General features: G+C 40.7%; 1 protein-coding gene across 1 annotated transcript; it reads left to right on the forward strand.

The window, feature by feature from the left end:
* The first annotated feature begins 6 nt into the window (after positions 1-6).
* TTC14 (tetratricopeptide repeat domain 14) lies at positions 7-18,685 on the forward strand. The gene is made up of 12 exons (XM_087933513.1): positions 7-87; positions 2,564-2,688; positions 4,251-4,450; positions 6,242-6,326; positions 6,432-6,561; positions 8,999-9,151; positions 9,717-9,788; positions 10,536-10,655; positions 10,747-10,869; positions 13,767-13,884; positions 15,289-15,398; positions 17,263-18,685. Exons 1-12 carry the CDS (start codon positions 8-10, stop codon positions 18,194-18,196), a joined length of 2,250 nt encoding a protein of 749 aa, XP_087789639.1. The 5' UTR covers position 7; the 3' UTR covers positions 18,197-18,685.
* Positions 18,686-18,862: the final 177 nt, after the last annotated feature.

Below are 18,862 nucleotides of genomic sequence, written 5' to 3' on the forward strand. Positions count from 1 at the left end.
TGACCATATGCAGAGTGTAACGCCTTTTCGCAGCTGTGCCTCGCCTTATAGGGACCCGCAGGACTGGCAAGTGACTCTTCTTCCCAGGTAACTCAGGTAGCATCTCCTTATTATCCCCAAGGTGCTTTTTGTTGCTTTTCTTTTCAGGAGGCAATTGGGCTTGCTTGTTTTTTCTTTTGAAGACGTTTCGCTGCTCATCCAAAAAGCTTCTTCAGCTCTGACTGAACGGTGGAGAACGGAAGGATTTATATTCCTTGCAGATAGCTGGTCATTTGCATTCTTTTTAGAGAGTCGTTGAGGCCACTTGGAGGTTTATCTGTATCAGGGTTTCAAGGACCTTCTAAAAAAGATGAAAAAGGACCAGCGGTCTGCAAGGAATATAAATCCTTCCGTTCCCCACCGTCCAGTCAGAGCTGAAGAAGCTTCTTGGATGAGAAGCGAAACGTCTTCAAAAAAAAAAAAAAAGAAAGTCTGCCTCCTGAAAAAAAGCACCTTTGGGGCAACCACGACCTGAATACACTGAGAATCTACAGAATTTTTGCTCTGCAAAACACCCTTTGAATGATGTGGGAATAGGAATGGATTTCCAGGGGAAAAATTGCAGGCTACAGGAACCTGGAGCACTTTACTCAGGTGACCCTCTGAGGACACAGATAAACCTCCATGTGCTTCAGTGACCCTCTAAAACAAGGGTTTCAATTTTGCCTCGTCGTGGCAGAATCATGTGGCATAGCGTGACTTTTGTCCCCCTTTGCTAAACCAGGAGTGGGTGTCCCACTTGACGCATCCGACCCGCGGCCTGCTGACAGCTCTAAAAGGATGCAAATGACCAGCTGTCTGCAAGGAATATAAATCCTTCCACCCCCACACTATCCTGTCAGAGCTGAAGAAGCTTCTTAGCTGAACCGTCTTCAAAGAAAAGAGGAGAGGGAGTGGCAGAGCTGGGGAGGAGGGAATCAGCCTAGAAACCCTACATAACCCTAAGCAAACTAAGTCTGCTTGTGGCTACATAGGGATGCTAGACTGATTCCTCTTTTCACGCCGCCCCCACCCCAAGGTTCTGCCACTCCTTTTTCTCCTACAGTTTGGTTAGCCAATTTGTGGATTAAATTAGTTATATTGAGTTTGATTCTAGACTTTCAATTCTTGGCTTCGACTTTCCTTGTGAAACATGCCCAAAATGGGATACCACTTCCTTGGCTGCCTATTTGCTTAACTTATTTCCTTCCATCTATAATGGACAAAAAACAAGAAATTCCGGTTGCCTCCTGAAAAGAAAAAAAAACCTTTGGGACAACCGTGAGCTGGATGACTAAGAATCTCTACAGACATCTCCTTTGTTAGGTGTTATTAAAGGTCGCTCCACTGAATCTGCTTCCAAGCAGCCTGTCAGGAACTGACAGCTGTTTCCATTTTTCCCCCATTGCTTCCTTTCTTAAATGTAGAGATGTCATGATTAAAATCCAGGACCCTGAATGTACATACGTACTAGGGAGTCCTCGACTTTATGACTGCAGGTGAGCCTAGAATTTCTGTCGTTAAGTGAGTTTTGTCCCACTTTGCAAACTTCGTTGCTACTGTTAAGTGATTCACTGCAGTGGTTAAGTTGGTAACATGGTTGTTGAGCAAATCTGGCTTCCCCTGTTGACTTTACTTGTCAGAAAGTCGCAAAAGGGGATCACGTGACCCCCCAGGACACTGCAACCGTCATAAATATGAGCCAGTTGCCAAATGTCTGAATTTTGATCATGTGACTATGGAGATGTTGCAGTGGTCATGAGCGTGAAAAATGGCCATCAGTCACTTTTTTTCCAGTGCCGTTGTAACTTCAAATGATCACTAAATGAATGGTTGCAAGTCAAGGATTATTTGTGATAAATTCCCTATTTTTTTCCTGGAAACATACCACTGAAAATGGCATAACCGTCTCTCCTTATTCATTGAGATGATTGGGTTTGTAAAACTGCAAATTAAATTCTTAATTTTCCCTGGAGGTGCCGTGGTTAAAAGCCGGGATTCTCTATGTATGTAAAAAGATGCATAAAATTTCCTTTTTCCCCCCTAGATATTTACCACTGAAAACAAAATATGATTGCCTCTCCTTCTTGAGATGGTTGGCTTTGTAAAACTCCACCTTAGATGTTAGTAGAGATTAATTGACAGGCTCTTAGTAAACTGCATTCTACAAGCCTGTTGTCTAAACCATATTAAGAAATTTGATTAAAACTAATTCTAAATATACACGGTAAGTATTGCAAGATATAGATCTAGGTTTTATGGTGCCAAACAAAAGCATATGTTTTGTGAGATTCTGAAGCCTGACTAGGCATTCTTATCCAGATAGCTGGATATGAGACAGTGTATTTTGAGGGCAAATGTGCCTCAAAGTAAAATAAGCTGATTTATAATTATGAAGAAACAATTATTTGGAATCTACCAGAAGCAGCATAACACTGGTTTTGAATAGGCTGTCCTTCTTTTAATTGTTATGTTTTGGTTATCAAATTGCCTTGTTCAAGAAAGCATGTTTTTATGGATGTTAATCTGTTTTCTTCTGTTTCAGAAAAGAAAGAGGGATTGAAAATATTGAGATACAACAATTCATTTCAAAAAAAGCCGATCTTCTTTTTTCTCAATCTTGGAAAACAAATGTGACAATAGTAAAAGATGAAAATGAAGAGAATGAAAGTAAGAGAATGAAGTCAGATGATGGTTGGACATGTTTATAAATGTGCATCTTACGATCAGTACTTGAAATTAGAGATGTAAAGGCAAAAAAAGATGAGCATCATTTTCATTTGGACACCTGAAAAAGAAAGCCCTCAATGCTCACTTTTGATTTTGATTTTTAATCAAAAAAGTAGTGACACTTTTAAGAAGAAAAATTGCTCTGTACAAAGTCCACTCCTGTACACATATAAGGATATATAAATTTAAAGAAAAATTAAAAAATTAATTTTAACCCCATATTCAATTTTGGGTGTAATTAAAATCAAATTATCAGAACAAAGTTGTTAACTGCGAACTAATAAATGATTACCAGGTTTGATAAACATATTTTTTATTATCAGATTTTTTAAAAAACTATTTAAAATGTTGGGTTTCTTTTTCGGGGAAAACAACCACCAAAACTTTTGAGTATCACTGATTCAATAAAAAAGTGTATGTTAATTTTTGAATGGTTTGCAGAAAATGACAATTCACAGGAATTGAATCAATTGAATTGATACATATACCTTAGGAAGTATAGATAGTAGACGAAAGTAGAATTCTCTAAAATTGTGGTTTTGTAATATACAAGCCCTTCGTTTTGGCTATTTTTGTACTTTTAATTCTATTTGATATGCAGATATTCCTTGTTTAGCGACTACAATTGGGAGTGGCAATTTGGTTCCTAACAAAGCAGTCACTAAGTGAAATGAATGTGCTTCAGATCTTCACCTTTCTCTTGCTTTACAGACCTGCTAAGTTTGTAAATGCGAGGATTGGTTGTAAAGTAACTTTTTCGTCACTCGTAAATTCAGGTGGTTGCCTGCCTACCTGTCGAGTCTGTCATGCATTGTAAATCATTGAAATCCCTTTTGGAACTGAACGGCATATAATTTGCATAAATAAACAAACTAGTGGATGATTCCTCCCTCCAATTCTTCAAATTAGAAAAAAATATTTTTCCAGTATAACTTTTGCCTGTTTATTTGGGTGTTACCCCCCGATCATTATTATGTATACTAACGTTGCTTGTAACTATTCCAGTGCCACTTGTAAGGAATACAATTTAGTTTCTGCAATATGAGTGGAGTATTTTTAGATTCAAAAGTGTTTTGTGCTATGAAAATAGAATCGAGTTCATATACCATGTTCTTACCCAGTAATTAGAATATTTTTTTCAAACAGGAATTTGGCTAGATTAACTCAGAAGTCTATCTGCTTCCACAGTGGGTTGGTAGATGCCTTTATGAAAATTAGAAGCAGATCTATTTCAGCAGCATGTATTTGTTAAGATTTGTATTCATCGTCCCCAGTAGATTTTCAAGATGATTGGATCACATTCTCTCTAATATTTTAATGTAAAGGCATTTCATAATTTCAAAGCACGCATGTTCAAAAGTGAACCCATTTAATTCGATAGGATTGGATTCCAATAGGATTGTAAGTGATTTGCATGCCTGACTTTTACCATTTAAACTATCTGGCAATCCCTATAATGTTTCGGTATTGAAAACTTTTTTTTAATTTGCAATCTACTGAAGATTGTTATGCTATTATGCCACCGTTGGAGCAGTTTATGGAAATTCCCAGCGCAGAGAGGAGAGAGCTCTTTTTCCGGGATATCGAACGGGGCGACATAGTGATTGGAAGGATTAGTTCTATTCGTGAATTTGGCTTCTTCATGGTGCTGTTCAGCCTACGAAGCGGCGTTGTGCGAGACATAGCAGACTTAGAAATCACGGTAAGTCAGAGACGTTGTGTTCTGACCCAGCTTCCCAAACACGACAATCCGTCGGACGGTCTCTCAAAGATTCCTTTATTAGGAGCCCCAGCAAAAAGTTTCTCTCTCACTGCAGGCTAACAAGTCTCATCGAGCAGGAAGATGAATAGTTGTCTGCCACATCTATTCATTTCCGCCCCTGCCTTTTATCCCCAGAGCTAGGGTGGGGCTTCGATAGCAGAGGTGGGCTCTTCCGTCCTAAGGACCGGCCCACAGATTTCCATTGCTCTCCTCTCCTCTGTCTTCTGCGCATCCACGTGTCAGGCAGTGGACCCAGTTGTTCCTCTTTCTCATCAGCCACCTCCAGACCTGGGGGCTGTTGACTCTCTATCTGAGGGCTGAAAAAGGCCCAGGCCCGCCTCTCTCTCTCTCCCTCTCTCTCTCTCCCCCCCTCTCCCCCCAACTCTCCCCTCTCCCTCTCTGACAGCTTCATTCCCTCTTGCCCCACGGAGCTCTCAGGTTGCCCTGATACTGACCCTGACTCCCACACCTCCTTCTCTGATCCAGCGGCTGGAGGGGCCAGTGGCTAATCGGCCACAACACAGTGTGAAAGGAGATGTTGCTTTCTGAAGGGTTTCTCTCTCCTTTGGCCTCTGGTGCAGCTGAATTGGCCGAGTTGATCCGAGGAAATTAAGGAAGCTCCCATTCAGAACCTTCATGTATTTTTTGCCTTGCAAGTTGACAGGTAGATTTTTTTGCTCCATCAGCAAAAAATGTCCTTCCTTACACTCGAGGATTACGATAAAGTTACAAAATTCCTGATCTGAACTATGTAAGTGGTTTGGTTGCATTTCTGATCAAGTGTGACTTGGACAGTAATCCATATGGGACACAACCAGGACATGAGTAACTGAGAGCTTCCTGCTCAGGAGGAGCTTCCTGCTCAGGAAAGAATATACAACCAGACACAAAGATAATTCCCCCACACACACTCTGCTAAACACTAACTCCCACAGCACTGTCTTATGCCTAAAGTTATTTACCCATGTAGTAGCCTATATTGCTGTTATCCTTCTCATCTTCTCATCTTTCATTTCTCATCTGAGTGAGATGGCGCAACGGTGGCGCAGTGGTTAGAGTTTAGTACTGCAGGCTACTTCTGCCAACTGCTGGCTGACTGCAATTTGGCAGTTCAAATCTCACCAGGCTCATGGTGCCTTCCATCCTTCCGAGGTGGGTAAAACGAGGACCCAAATTGCTGGGGGCAATAGGCTGACTCTGTCAACCGCTCAGAGAGGGCTGTAAAGCACTGTGAAGCGGTATTAAGTCTAAATTCTAATGCTATCTTCCCCTACTACCTTCTTCTATTGGTGTCTTATGATTTATCATTTATTTGTATTTTATGATTGCATCATACAGTTTCAGATCTATGACTTATCACTCTGTTGATTGTATGTACACTAAGAGCTTATGTACAAGTTCCTTGCCAATAAAGAATATACATTAGACTTGGTAAGAATAATCAGCTGTACTGCCTATTGATTTAGTCTTTATCAGACTAGATCTGCCCTATGTAAAATAATAGTTTTATCTTATCTTGAATTCAATTTTTATATGGTGATTATCACACAGGATAGGAGAACCCTTCTTCCAAGTTACCCACTCAGATTCTGGAATTACAAATCCAGCTTTTAAAACTTTAGAAGGCAACACTCCTGCGTAGAGGTCCTGCAGATGTTCAGTATTTCTTTGTGAAATGGGACTGAGTGTGTCTATCCCTAATTTTTTGGAATCACCTGCTTTCTATTTTAGGCGCTTTGTCCGTTAAGAGATGTGCCTTCCCAAAGCAGCCATGGGGATCCCTTATCATATTATCAAAATGGTGACCTTATCCAAGGCAAGTGTATATCATCGCTCTTAGATTTGGCCTTAAGTATATTTTGTGTTGTTTTCTGCTGTTTTAAGTCTGGTCTTTTTTTTTTTTTCCTCCCATTTTTAATAGCTGCAATCAAGGATATTGATCGCTATCATGAAAAGCTCAGTGTATCACTGCACAAGTCTGCTTTATCTCCCAGCTTAGCAAATACCAAATTAGGAGTCATCAGCTCTGAAGATTTGCCTGTGCATTACAGGTAGGAAATTGAAATGGAGGCATACTTTTTTGGTGTGATTTAAAGGAAACCCTTTTGTTATACACAGGTAGTCCTCGACTTAATGACCACAATTGAGCCTCAAATTTCCGTTGCTAAGCGAACCATTTGTTAAGTGAATTTTGTTGCCACATTTAAGTGAATCACAGCAGCTGTTGAGTTAGTAACATGTTTGTTAAGTGAGTCTGGCTTTGCTTGTCAGAAGGTCGCTAAAAGTAATCACGTGACACAGCAACTGTCATCAATATGAGTCAGTTGCCAAGCATCCAAATTTTGATCACATGACCGTGGAGATGTTGCAGTAGTCATAAATGTGAAAAACTGTCATGCCCCTGATGGAGTCTGACCCTGAGGGAGATGAGGAGCAGCCGACAGGGAGTGGAAGTGTGGCTCCCGTGGTTGTGGAAGAGGCTGGGGAAGGGCAGAGGCTGGCTGGGCAGTCAGAGGAGGACCCAAGACCATCCCCTCTCCATCCTAGGGCACACAGGGAGGAGAGGATAAGGGAGAGACGTGGTCTCCTCAGGAGGAGAGGGCCTTGATCCTCTTCATGGGCTGCAGCTGTGACAACTGAATAAGAGGACAGACATGCATAAGGGCGAACACTGGAAACAAAGCATGGAAATATCTCTAGTTTATGGTTCCTCTGTGAGTTTGGCGTCTTTCCCAGTGTGTGTTATCTGTGGAGGTCCTCCAGCCCTTATCTTGCCTGATTTGTGTTGTTTTTCCCTCGTTGTAACTGCTTGTGTGGGAGTTTTTTGTCTTCCTTCAAGGTTATTTGGAGCTTGGAAGCAAAGTGAAAGAATAAAAGGGGCTTCACCTGTTTTTTGTGACTGTGTTTCTTTTGTATCCCACCCCACCCCCCCGGTCATCCCAAAAACGTTCAGAAGTCGCTTTTTCAGTGCTCTTGTAACTTTGGTCACTAAATGAACTGTTGTAAGTCGAGGACTACCTGTATCGAGCTTTTAAAAATATAAAATACAGTACTTTTATGGACAAGAATAAGAGATGCAGTTTCACAGCCCTGACTGCCTCAATTATATCAGAACATTGATATAAAATTAGAGAGTACTGTAACCTGCTTCAGAAAAGATCCTGGATTCACATTAAAATAATCTAGCATTGGGCATTCCAATTTGTTTACACGTTTTTAAGTTCATATTGTCACTCATGTACGAGCAATCTGTTTTCTAAGAAAAACAACATAGGGATCTATAAGTAGCCAAGGGCACTAGTTGTTTTATATTTATTTATCATATGGAACGTTCACATCATATTTGTATTTCAATAAAAAGTAACACAGGTAAAATGCAAAACAGAATCTAAAATCTGAAATCTTAACAGGAAGATTACAAGCTTATATCTAAGTTGCAAATATAACTTTTTTTACTTCCTTTGTCACAGTTGGGAAATAAGCGAAATCTCCATTTTAGGCTCTGTTTTGACACTCTGAAACTCTGTGCTTGGATAGTTTTTCTATAAATTATTGGTTATAGTGGCTACTGTTGCTAATGAGTGCAGTATAAGTTACTCAGGTGCTAATTATACTGTTGGCCTTTTATACCATAATTAATTGTTACAGCCTCTGTCTCTCTCTTGACAGCTCCAATCCCTCTTCCCCCTCGGAGCTCTCAGGTTGCCTTGGTGCCCTGACTCCCCCGCCACGGCCTCCTCCTCTGATTCAGCTTGTAGAGGGGCTGGCGGCGCACACACCACAACAGTTTTCCAAAATGGTCAATATCGACCTATAAGGACTGATGGGATTATGCAAGAGGTTGATGTGCTTTTATCATGGTTCCGAGTAGCGCTCCCAATTAGTTCAAGACCCTGAAGCTGTTGCTTTTTCAAAGATCTTATTTATTGGGTACAACGTATCGGCACTCTGAATAGTCCCCACGCTTTGGCATAATTAAAAGATAGATACTGGCCACTCCCCTTGTGTCCCAGATCACGTTAGCCAACCAAACAGGTGATGAGCCTCTGCGTACTCTCCTCCTGCCTCTGCGTACTCTCCTCCTGCCATTGCTAGGATACGCTGGGTCAACTTCAACTCTCACGAGCCTTATCAGTGTTATGCCTGGCACTCTGAAAGGAAATATTCTACATTCCACAAATCTCCCCCCTCCCCCTCCCCCAATCATAGCAACTGAGAAACAAAACAAGAAACTTTTGTGGCTTCAATTAAAGTCGTTTCGATAGTTGACAATTTTCATATAATAAATGTTTGGTATATCGAGGAACATTGCAAAATTTCCTGAAGGGGGTCAGTGAACAGAAGAGTTTGGGAGCCCTGATCTAAAGAGGGGTGGACTTTATTACAAATCTTCTCAAGTGTATTTCTTCTTAGGTTGGTAATACAAGATGGAACGGAGAAAATATTGTGTTATCTCAGTTCATGATTGTCTTTTTGTTCTTTTTTTAGGAGGAGTATTGACATAGCCAGTAGCTTGGAAACGTATGAAAAAGTTCTGCATAATTCTTTGGGCTTTGCCAATCCAGCTATAGTGGAGTTCCTAGGAAGCAAATTAGGACTAGATGAATCCAGCCCCCCCTCCTTAATGAGAGGACTACAAAGGTATACAAACAGCACCTTAACCAAAAAAGTAATTCCTTCAATGATGAGTTGGTTAAAAATGACATTTCCATCATTTGCTTGGAAAAAAGAGCGCCAAAAAAGTTTACCAGAGTGAATCACTATTTCAACTGTATTACAACACAAAGCAAGTTTTCATACCACTGAAAGTTTGAGCTTAATCTTATCAGGGGGAAACACCAAATGTAAGCTAAATTTGGCTGTTTGGTTAACATTCCTGACTGTAGAATTAGACAACTCCAGAGTATGGAGCTCATGTGGTAAGGACGCTGGCTTGGAGGTGAAGGAGCCTGTGTTTAAGACCCTAGTGCTGCCATGGGACTGGGTGAGTTCCCATCCTCTGCACTTCCTGCCAGGGACATGAAAGGAGCCCCCAACTGGGCATCCATCAGGCAATAGTGATGTCACCAGCTAATCCTTGTTACCCGGAAGTGCCTTAATGCTTCTGACACAAGTGTGATGTGAGACAACTCCAGTAGATTAGTTATTTATTTGGACAGGCTATAAATAGACCAGTTGGTCAAAGATTTTGTTTATTTTTCCCCAGCAAAAATTTCAATGAAGAGGATTTTGCTGTTGCATTGAGGAAAAGACAGTCTGCTTCGTGGGCCTTAAAATGGTACACACCGCTTTGTTTTCATTACAAGATAGAAGTTGGGGAAGAACCATTTTCTTCCAGGCCAATAAAAGCCCTGCCTGAATTTTGGAAGCCATATTAAAGGTTTATGTGATGCTAAGGGTGGTGTTACAGGTAGTCCTTGACTTACAAGCCTTAGTTTGGTGACAATGGCACTGAAAAAAAAAATGACTTATGACCGTTTTTCGCACTTAAAATCATCGCAAGCATTCCCGTGGTCAGAATTAGGATTCTTAGCAACTAACTCATTTATGACGACTACAATGCCCTGGGATCGTTATGATCATCTTTTCAAACCTTTTGACAAGCAGCCGGATTCACTTAAAACCTGTGGAAAGAAAGGTTGCAAAATGGGGCAAAACTCATTTAACTTTCTTGCTTAGCGATGGAAATTTTGGGTTCAATTGGGTGGGGTCTTAAGTCGAGGACTACCTGTACTTTATTAGCAGTAACTTATTGTTACTTAACTTATTGTTATTCCAACTGTAGGCTAATGATAAACACTAAATTTTAATTCCTCAACGATACTCCTTGTGTTTTCCTGTCTTTCTGAAGCTTAGATTTTAAATAGCTTTTTTGGGGGTGGGGACTGCAAGTCTGATAGAGAAAAAGCAGTTGCAAAATAAACTGTTGGCATTTGTTTTTATGTCGTGATTAATTAATTTTGCATTCTTCATAAAGGAATTTGTTGGTTTATTGAAATCTTAATTCAACTAATTTTATTTTTAGCGTAAAAATCGGTGTTGATTATTTTAAAGAGGGCCGCCATGTTGATGCCATGAATGAATACAACAAGGCATTGGAAATAGATGCCCAAAATGTTGAAGCCTTAGTAGCCCGTGGAGCACTGTAAGTATCTGCTTTATGTCTGCAATCCCATAATTTCACAAAGCAATTGAAAAATAGATATTATACTTACAGGTATTTTTGTTTCTCTTAGCTATGCAACAAAGGGAAGCTTGAATAAAGCAATTGAGGATTTTGAAATGGCTTTAGAGCAGTGCCCCACGCATAGAAATGCTAGAAAATACCTTTGTCAAACGCTTGTTGAACGAGGAGGCCAGTAAGTGTTGCCTTGTGTTCTTTATGGTTTCTCCATTCCGTTCATTTTACGTTTTTTTCCCTGGACTATGTTTTTATGCCTGGGTAAAGATAAAAACAACTTGGGTAGTCCTGTGTGTAGCTAAATCAGGAGCACAGCTTGATGTGAAATCATCTGTTCACCTCCCGCGTATATCTGCTTGGTCTATTTACCGCCGTCTGTTTGTGCTTCAAAATAAAAACAGCTTTTTTTTTATTAACAAGCCACTTCAGTGTGGGCTGGTTTGCATGGCAATTAAGTAGAACTAGAGGTAGTTCCAAAATGTGCTCGTCGGTGTTTCCCTATCAAAATAGCATTGAGTGGATACCAAAAGAGCCTGGATCTTGTAGCCCATCAGCAGGTTTATTCATGAAGGAGATAAGGAGGAATGTTAATCAGGTTTTGAGATGCAGCAAAGTTGATTAAGAACATAACTTTGCTGGGTCAGGCCAAAATCCACCTTAGTCTGGCTTTGTGTCTCTGTCAATTATCAACTACATGCCTGTAAGGCAGAGGTTGCCATCCTTTTGGACCTCAGGGACCACCAAACTCATAATTTTAAATCCCGCAGACCAGAGACCCTGGGAAAAATTCCAAAAAAGTCTGGGGAAAAATTCCCCACCCCATTTTCCTACCAATCAATCGTTCTTTAATTGGGATCGCAGGATGCCATCTCCAGCTCCGTTCTCGGGAGGAGAGACTTTTGGCTTCATGCAAGGAAAGCAGCAGAAGTCTTTCTTTCTCTCCCCCAAACTCCACCAGAAATGAGTCTTTGTGAGCCTCTTGGAGTGGGATGCCTTGCAGGGCCCCAAAGACTCATTTCTGGTGGAGTTTGGGGGAGAGAAAGAAAGACTTTTGCTGCTTTCCTTGTGTGCAGCCAAAAGCAGAAGCAGAAAGAAGCAGCCCCGTGGCCAAGTGAGGCGCCTGGGGCGAGTGGGGCAAGTTCCAGCCCTCTGCCCTTTCGTCCTTCCCCTCACCACCTCGTGTTGTTTGCAATGCAAGCGACACAAGCCTTCTCTTCCCACAGGCCATGTGGGCTGCACAGCCTTGTGTTCCCGCGCAGCCTGGATTAATTGCTTTGGGGTGTCATTTCTCTGCGGACCACCAACATTTTTTCTACAGCCCACCGGTGGTCCCCAGCCCACCGGTTGGCAACCACTGCTGTAAAGTGCTTGTGGCAACACATTCCTATGCTTGTTTTCGAATGCTTACTCCTGCTGTGGCTTTTTCCCCAACTAAAATATCCCAAACATTCAGACCTTTTTTTTTTTTTTTTTTGGTAGCGAAGGTGTTTTGAGTTCCTTTTTTAGTTCCTTTCTTAATGGCGCTGAATGGAACGTGCATGCTTCATGGCGGCCAGACGTGTCTCTATTCCTCTTATCAACCATCTTATTAGCCCCAAATCTTTTCCCTGGTTAGCTACTGACAGCTGAGATCCCTTCACATTAGTTTGGTAGAACGGCTTGTGAAAATGAATTTGGAATAGTTGGTTGAGGAATACAAATGCAGCTAGCCCTTGACGGATTAACAGTTCATTTAGTGACCATTCAAAGTTACAACAGCGTTGAAAAAAGTGACTCACGACCGTTTTTCATACCTAAGACCGTTGGGGCATCCCCATGGTCACGTGATCAAAATACACATGACTTGGCAACTGGGGTGTATTTCTGACAGCATCCCAGAGTCATAAGATTTCCTTTTGCGACCTTCTGATCAGCCGTGTCAATGGGGAAGACACATTCGCTTAACAGCCCTGCAACTAACTTAAGAACTGCAGTGATTCACTTAATGATTGTGGCAAGAAAGGTTATAAAACGGGACAAAACTCAACAAATGCTCTTGCTTAGCAACAGAAATTTTGGGCTCAATTGTGGTCATAATTCAAGGACCGCCTGCGCCATATTGCAATACAGGTAGTCCTTTCCTTGCAGTCATTCATTTAGTGACTGTTCAAAAGTTATAATGCCACTGAACAAAAGTTACTTACAACCAGTCCCTGCACTTATGACCATTGTAGCATCCCTAGTGATCCAAATTTGGGTGCTTGGCAACTGACATGTTTACAACATTCTGTTGAGAGTGTCAGTCATCCAGGTCATGGTTGTCCCAAAGGTACTTTTTCAGGAGGCAACTGGACTTTCTGGTTTTTTCTTCGAAGGTTTCGCTTCTCCTCCAAGAAGCTTCTTCAGCTCTGACAGGATGGTGAGGACTGAAAGGGTTTATATTCCTTGCAGACTGCTGGTTATCTGCATCCTTTTAGAGGGTCATGTTCCAAGTGCTTCAAAGACCCGCTAAAAAGAATGCAAATGACCAGCTGTCTGCAAGGAATATAAATCCTTCCAGTCCCCACTATCCTGAAGAAGCTTCTTGGAGGAGAAGTGAAACCTCTTCAAAAGGAATATATATATACAACAGTTGCAGAATCACATTTGTGATTTTTTCCCAGCTCGCTTCCGACAAGCACAAGCTGTGGCCAAAAAAAAATGGTAAAATTGGTTTGCGATTCACTTAACAACTGCCTTGCTTAGCAATGAAAAGTCGGGTTCCAATTGTGGTCGTAAGCCGAGGACTAGATGAACAGCTGTTTTGTTTTGCTTTTAAAGGGAGTTTGCAAATTTAAAACAAAGCAACCACAACCATCCACCTTACAGGAGTAGATCCATCCTATTCATAATCATGTTTATACTTATACGTGTTATCTAATACCTGCTTGACAGATAAATAAAATAAAATATTCTGCTTTGTCCATGTTGAGGTTTGAATTGTGTTCTGGGTCCCACTCCGAAGAAAGGTTGAGTCAGGCTAAGAGAAGAGCATTCTTAATAACATGTTAAGTATAAAGCACTTCAGGTTCATGTGCGCTTAAAATCATTTGTCAGGTTGGAAGAGGAAGAAAAATTGTTGAACGCCGAGAGTTACTACAAGGCGGCTTTAAACATAGATGAAGGCTTTCAAGAAGCTGAAGAGGCCCTGTTGAAGCTCCGTCAACAGATACAGGTGATTCTTTACTTTCTGTTAGTTGACTGAAGTAAATCACCAAATGTCATCCTCAAGAAACAAATTATTATATGTTGGTCTTATTTTTTTTCTGGTCGGCAATCCCTTGAGCCCGAGGTAGCATTTTGTACTAGCCAAAGCTAAAACAATTTTTTTTTTTATCTCATAGGGTTAGGGATGCCTGACTGGAAACAGGCAAGCGGAATACACAGCAGAGGTGGTATTCAGCAGGTTCTGACCAGTTCTGGAGAACCAGTAGTGGAAATAGAACCGGCAAATACCACCTCTGACTGCAGATTTTACAGTATCCTTCTCACACCCACCAAACCATGCCCACAGAACCGGTAGTAAAAAAAATTTGAATCCCACCACCGATACACAGCCCTGAAGTATTTTAATCGTGGCTATAATATGGTTTATAAAGATTGATGACCCTACAGTTAACTTTTGGCATACCTTCCAAATTTATTAACTAGGATTTTGTGGGTCAGAGGGTGTTTTTTTGTTGTTAATTATTACTATAATTTGTTTTATTTTCTGTGAAGAGAGGTACGTGTGAGAAGTGTAAGAGACTGAAGTCTTTTTATCCACAAACTTTTCCATTTAATGTGACAGCAAAAAGTAACGGGTGTATGGAAGTGTTTGAATTTTTTTAAAAAAGGGGGGAATAAAATGCCCACATTTGCTCTGCTTTCCTTGGTGGGAGTCACTAGTTAGAGCGTCCTTCTGAGCCCCGCACGTACAAAGACCTGGCAGGGTGTTCTCCTGGTAATACTGATGATATGTTTCTCTCCAATGCATTTTCCTCCGAACTGGAACTCTGTTGCTGCTGTGCCTGGCCTCTCTGGTGCTGCTCATCACCAACAACCCCTGTGGAATATGATTCCGTGTGTAAACTCTGCATCAAACTGGGCTGTGATACCGTTGCCAAATGGTTTGTATTCATACATGGCCCTTTTCAATTCTGTTTTGATGGGAATCACATTTTACGTGTCAATTCAATAATGGCACATTCCTTATTGATTTCTGTTCGGTTGATTCTTCTTTGTGACCAACTATTTTGCCGGTCTCCATATTAACCTTCCATTCATACTTCCTGGATTGCTAATGTTGGGTTACGGGCTACCAAATAACCTGTACTTTTTTCTCCTCTTCTCCTTGCCTGTTAAAATTTGGGCTACAAACTACAACATGAACCGTAATGCCATGCTCATTCATCCCTATCACTTAACCATCCTTCGTAATTATTATTATTATTATTATTATTATTTGCTTTAATATTTCTATTTTTTTTTGCACATGGACCTTTGGGATTTCTGTAAATTTTGTATGTTGCGGGATGGGATGGGACTCATTTGCTATAACTTGTTAACACCATATTTTTGATGTTGGGATTTAAAAAAGAAATCTCTGGAAATTAGAGAGAAACAAGCTGCAAAAGAAGAGAGGCAGAAAGAAAAGAAAGTAGAAACAAGTGCAGAAAAACTGCGTAAACTCTTAAGAGAAGAAAAAAGGTAACCTGTTTTAATCTACATAGTGTCTCGTACCTACCTTTGTGCCCATACAGCTTTTCTTACATAAACCCATAGAGCAATCTGATGGTGTAAGTATAACAATTCACTATTGGTGCTGCTTTTTTTGTGATGGGATTTATTTCCCTCAATGTTTTTTTTTTATTTGTAAAGAAGGTACTGCAAGCAATTTACTTTACAACGAAAGAGTAGTTCTAAGGCAATATTTTTCAAACTTGGCAACTTTTAAGATGTGTGGATTTCAACTCAGAAATAATATCAGAATTAATTTATTCTCTTTATCTTTTGTACGTATGAGAGTATGATCTGTACTGAAGAGCAGAATGGGACAATTTGCCACAGCCAACATGCTGTGGCCCACTTGCCAAAGGACATGGCCACCTCACCATTGGACAACTCACTGCAGGATAATTGAACAATTCTATTTAATTCATTCAAATAAACGAAAAATTATTTTAATTTTTGCCATTTGCATTTCATTCTGTCCCTCCTTTCGTATCCACTTTAATGATTCTATTCCACCGTTTATTTGATATTAGTGTATCTCTTGTCCTGCAGTGAGCTGGCCATGGAAAGTTGGCCATGGCGAGTTGGCTGTGGTGAATTGTATTTGTTCAATTGTCACAATTGTTCAATTTTGAGAATTGAACGGCAGTCAGCAGAAGCAGCCTGCAGTACTGCATTCTAGCCACTGTGCCACCACGCTCTTATAAGTATTTATTGCTATTGTACTGAAGTTTTAGGCCAAGGGTCTTCAAATTTGGTAAGTTTAAGACTTGTGGACTTCAACTCCCAGAATTCCTGAGCTAGCATGACTGGAGGAGGAATTCTAGGAGTTGAAGTCCACAAGTCTTGAAGCTGTCAAGTTTGAAGACCCGTTTTAGGCTGTCGTGGAAATTGTTGGATTGCACACTGGCTAATGTACATAGTCCTCAGGATGCATCCATATTAGACATCTCTAATATGTATGTATGTATGTATGTATCTGCAACATTATAGTGTAGTTCTGCTCTCTGATAGGAAATGTTGACCTTGTTAGATTCTGTGTAGTACTAATAATGTGAAGTCTATGGTGCTTTCTGAGCTTGGTTGTTTAATTGCAAATGTTTCATTAGCTGACTAGATAACATCTTTAGTACTGGTGAGTGTGCAGTTTGCTCCCTGTTTATATATAGTAGCTTGCCTTGCCAGTGTTAGAAGTTTGGGTTTGGTGTTCCTTAATTTTCTGCTTGTTTGTTGTTAATCCCCGCTTATCTGGTTATTGACTGGGAATCTGTTCTGGCTTTTTGTTTTGTTTTCTTAGTAAGTTTTTTAATTGTCTGTTTTGAATGGTGTGTAAGCATGATTGATTTCTATATGTATGTTGATAACTGATTTGTCTGAATGCTAAACTTCCAGGAAGCTGTACTTCTATAGTACTTTTGAATTAAGTTTGGTCTAGGATGCTCACAGTAGCGGGGCAAGTTATTGTCTATAAACAGGGAGCAAACCCCACACTCAATAGCACTGATGATGTTACCTAGTGGGATAATGAAATGTCTGTAAGCAATCAAACCCAGAGTGCACCAAGGACTCCACAGTTCAACCCTGAGCTATGTGTACTCTCTTCTACATGAAGTCTAGCGGTAGTAGTTGAGTTTTCAGGTATGCCTGCCTGAAAATCTTTTAAACTAAGTTGTATACTCATTTAGTTGAAAGAAACCCAGAATTTTCCCTTCTAGTCAAACTATATCCTCGTATTTTTCCTATTGATACCCAAACTTTTGTTAGCTCAGCAGCCGAAGCTTTCGCACATCCCCATTGTGAAATTAAATTGCAGTTCCTCATGATTAATTAAAACTTTTAGGTTGAAGAAGAAAAGAAAAAAGTCAACTTCCTCTTCCTCCTGTGATCCTTCATCAGACGATTCTGCCTCTTCCTCCTCCTCCTCCTCTTCTTCCTCCTCTTCTGATAACAAAAAGCGCAAGAAAAGGAGTCGGAACCGGTCTGAATCCTCCTCCAGCTCTAAAAAACACACCTCTAGGATGTTTTCCCATCCTAGTAGGAAAGAGGACAGCTATTCTCCTCCTGCCAATACCTCTGCTTCTTTCCTTAACCAAAAGCACGAAGTGGAAAAATTGTTAGAGAGGCAAGACAGGCTAGCTAATCAAAAACCCGAGGTAAGAGACAGAGAAGGGGATTGTGCATTTTTAAAGATGTATGCCGAAGATGACCTCTGTGGAGGTAAGTTTGAAGGTTCTAGGGATTCTCGCCATCACGCCAAGACTCGGGCAAATAGTAGCAAGACCGAAAGACAGAGTAGGTCAGACCGAGCTTCGTCCGATAGGAGGGATAGCACGGGCTCCTACTACAGACAATCTGATGACCGAAATAAGGCAAGTGACTCAGGAAGGCTGGAAAAAGAACTGGGCAGGAGGGAAGGTTATCACAAGTTCAGCCCAAGCCAAGCCAAGTACTCCACGTCCCCCACAGGGTCGGATTACTCCTCCAAATCCGTCGAACGTTACAAACAGTATACCAGCCGATGGATGAATGAACCTAGTAGGTACAACGCAGATGGTAGGGCTGAGGCAGCCCGGGGTAAATGTGGGAAAGAATCCAAGAACAGGGAAAAAGATGCTCCGGGGGCCAAAGGAGGAGATGAGGAAGCTTTGCTGAATGGTAAAGAACAATTAGGCAGCGGTGCTAAAAAACAGCTGCCTCAGAACTTACTCAATATATTTAATCAGATTGCTGAATTTGAAAGGGAAAAAGGAAGCAAGCAGAAAAATCAGAGTTGAAACATTAAAGTCAGGTATGAGAAAGTATCTGCTTTTAATTACTTGACAGGTCTATACTCTTTAATTTTTTTATTTAAATTTGCTTGTTAGATATTGATTTAAACTGCGGTTGTTCAACCTTGGCAAGTTTTAAGACTTGTGGGCTTCAGCTATGCTGGCTGGGAACTGTGGGAGTTGAAGTCCACAAGTCTTAACGGTGGACAAGGTTGATCAATATGCAAGAGTTGTTGTTTTTTTTCAATTGAGTTTCTTATGCTGTTAGGGTATTAAAGCTATGGTGGCACACCTGGCTGAACAACCTTTAAGACTGTCACCTGTGCTATCAGGCATCAAAATTGCACTTTAAAACATTTCCCTCCCCCACAAGAAACAGACGACTGTTACTTTGTACTGTTAATAATATAACCATGTATTGATAAAATGAAAATACTTTAATGTATATCATCGATGTATATAGTCTGTCTTACTATTAAATTTTTTACAAAAATATTACTGCTTCCCAAATTTTAATTCAGAACTTAAAAAAATAAATAAATAAGGGGATGTGATAACGGCAGTTACGCCTGGGGAAGCCTCTGCTAACGCTAAAGGCCAAAGGTTTTGTGTTCAAATGTGCGTATGTGTTGCTTCGTTCCTGTACATCTCAGTTTTTTTCCCAACGGGTAT

This window comes from Pseudonaja textilis, chromosome 4, assembly GCF_049901715.1.
Source record: "Pseudonaja textilis isolate UNSWEBS1 chromosome 4, rPseTex1.2, whole genome shotgun sequence".
Lineage (NCBI taxonomy): Eukaryota > Metazoa > Chordata > Lepidosauria > Squamata > Elapidae > Pseudonaja > Pseudonaja textilis.

Coding starts and splice junctions, on each gene's coding strand:
- TTC14 (XM_087933513.1), top strand. CDS start 8: ATGCAGAGTGTAACGCCTTTTCGCAGCTGTGCCTCGCCTTATAGGGAC. Junction 6,327..6,431: donor AAATGGTGACCTTATCCAAG/GCAAGTGTATAT, acceptor CATTTTTAATAG/CTGCAATCAAGGATATTGAT. Junction 6,562..8,998: donor GATTTGCCTGTGCATTACAG/GTAGGAAATTGA, acceptor TTCTTTTTTTAG/GAGGAGTATTGACATAGCCA.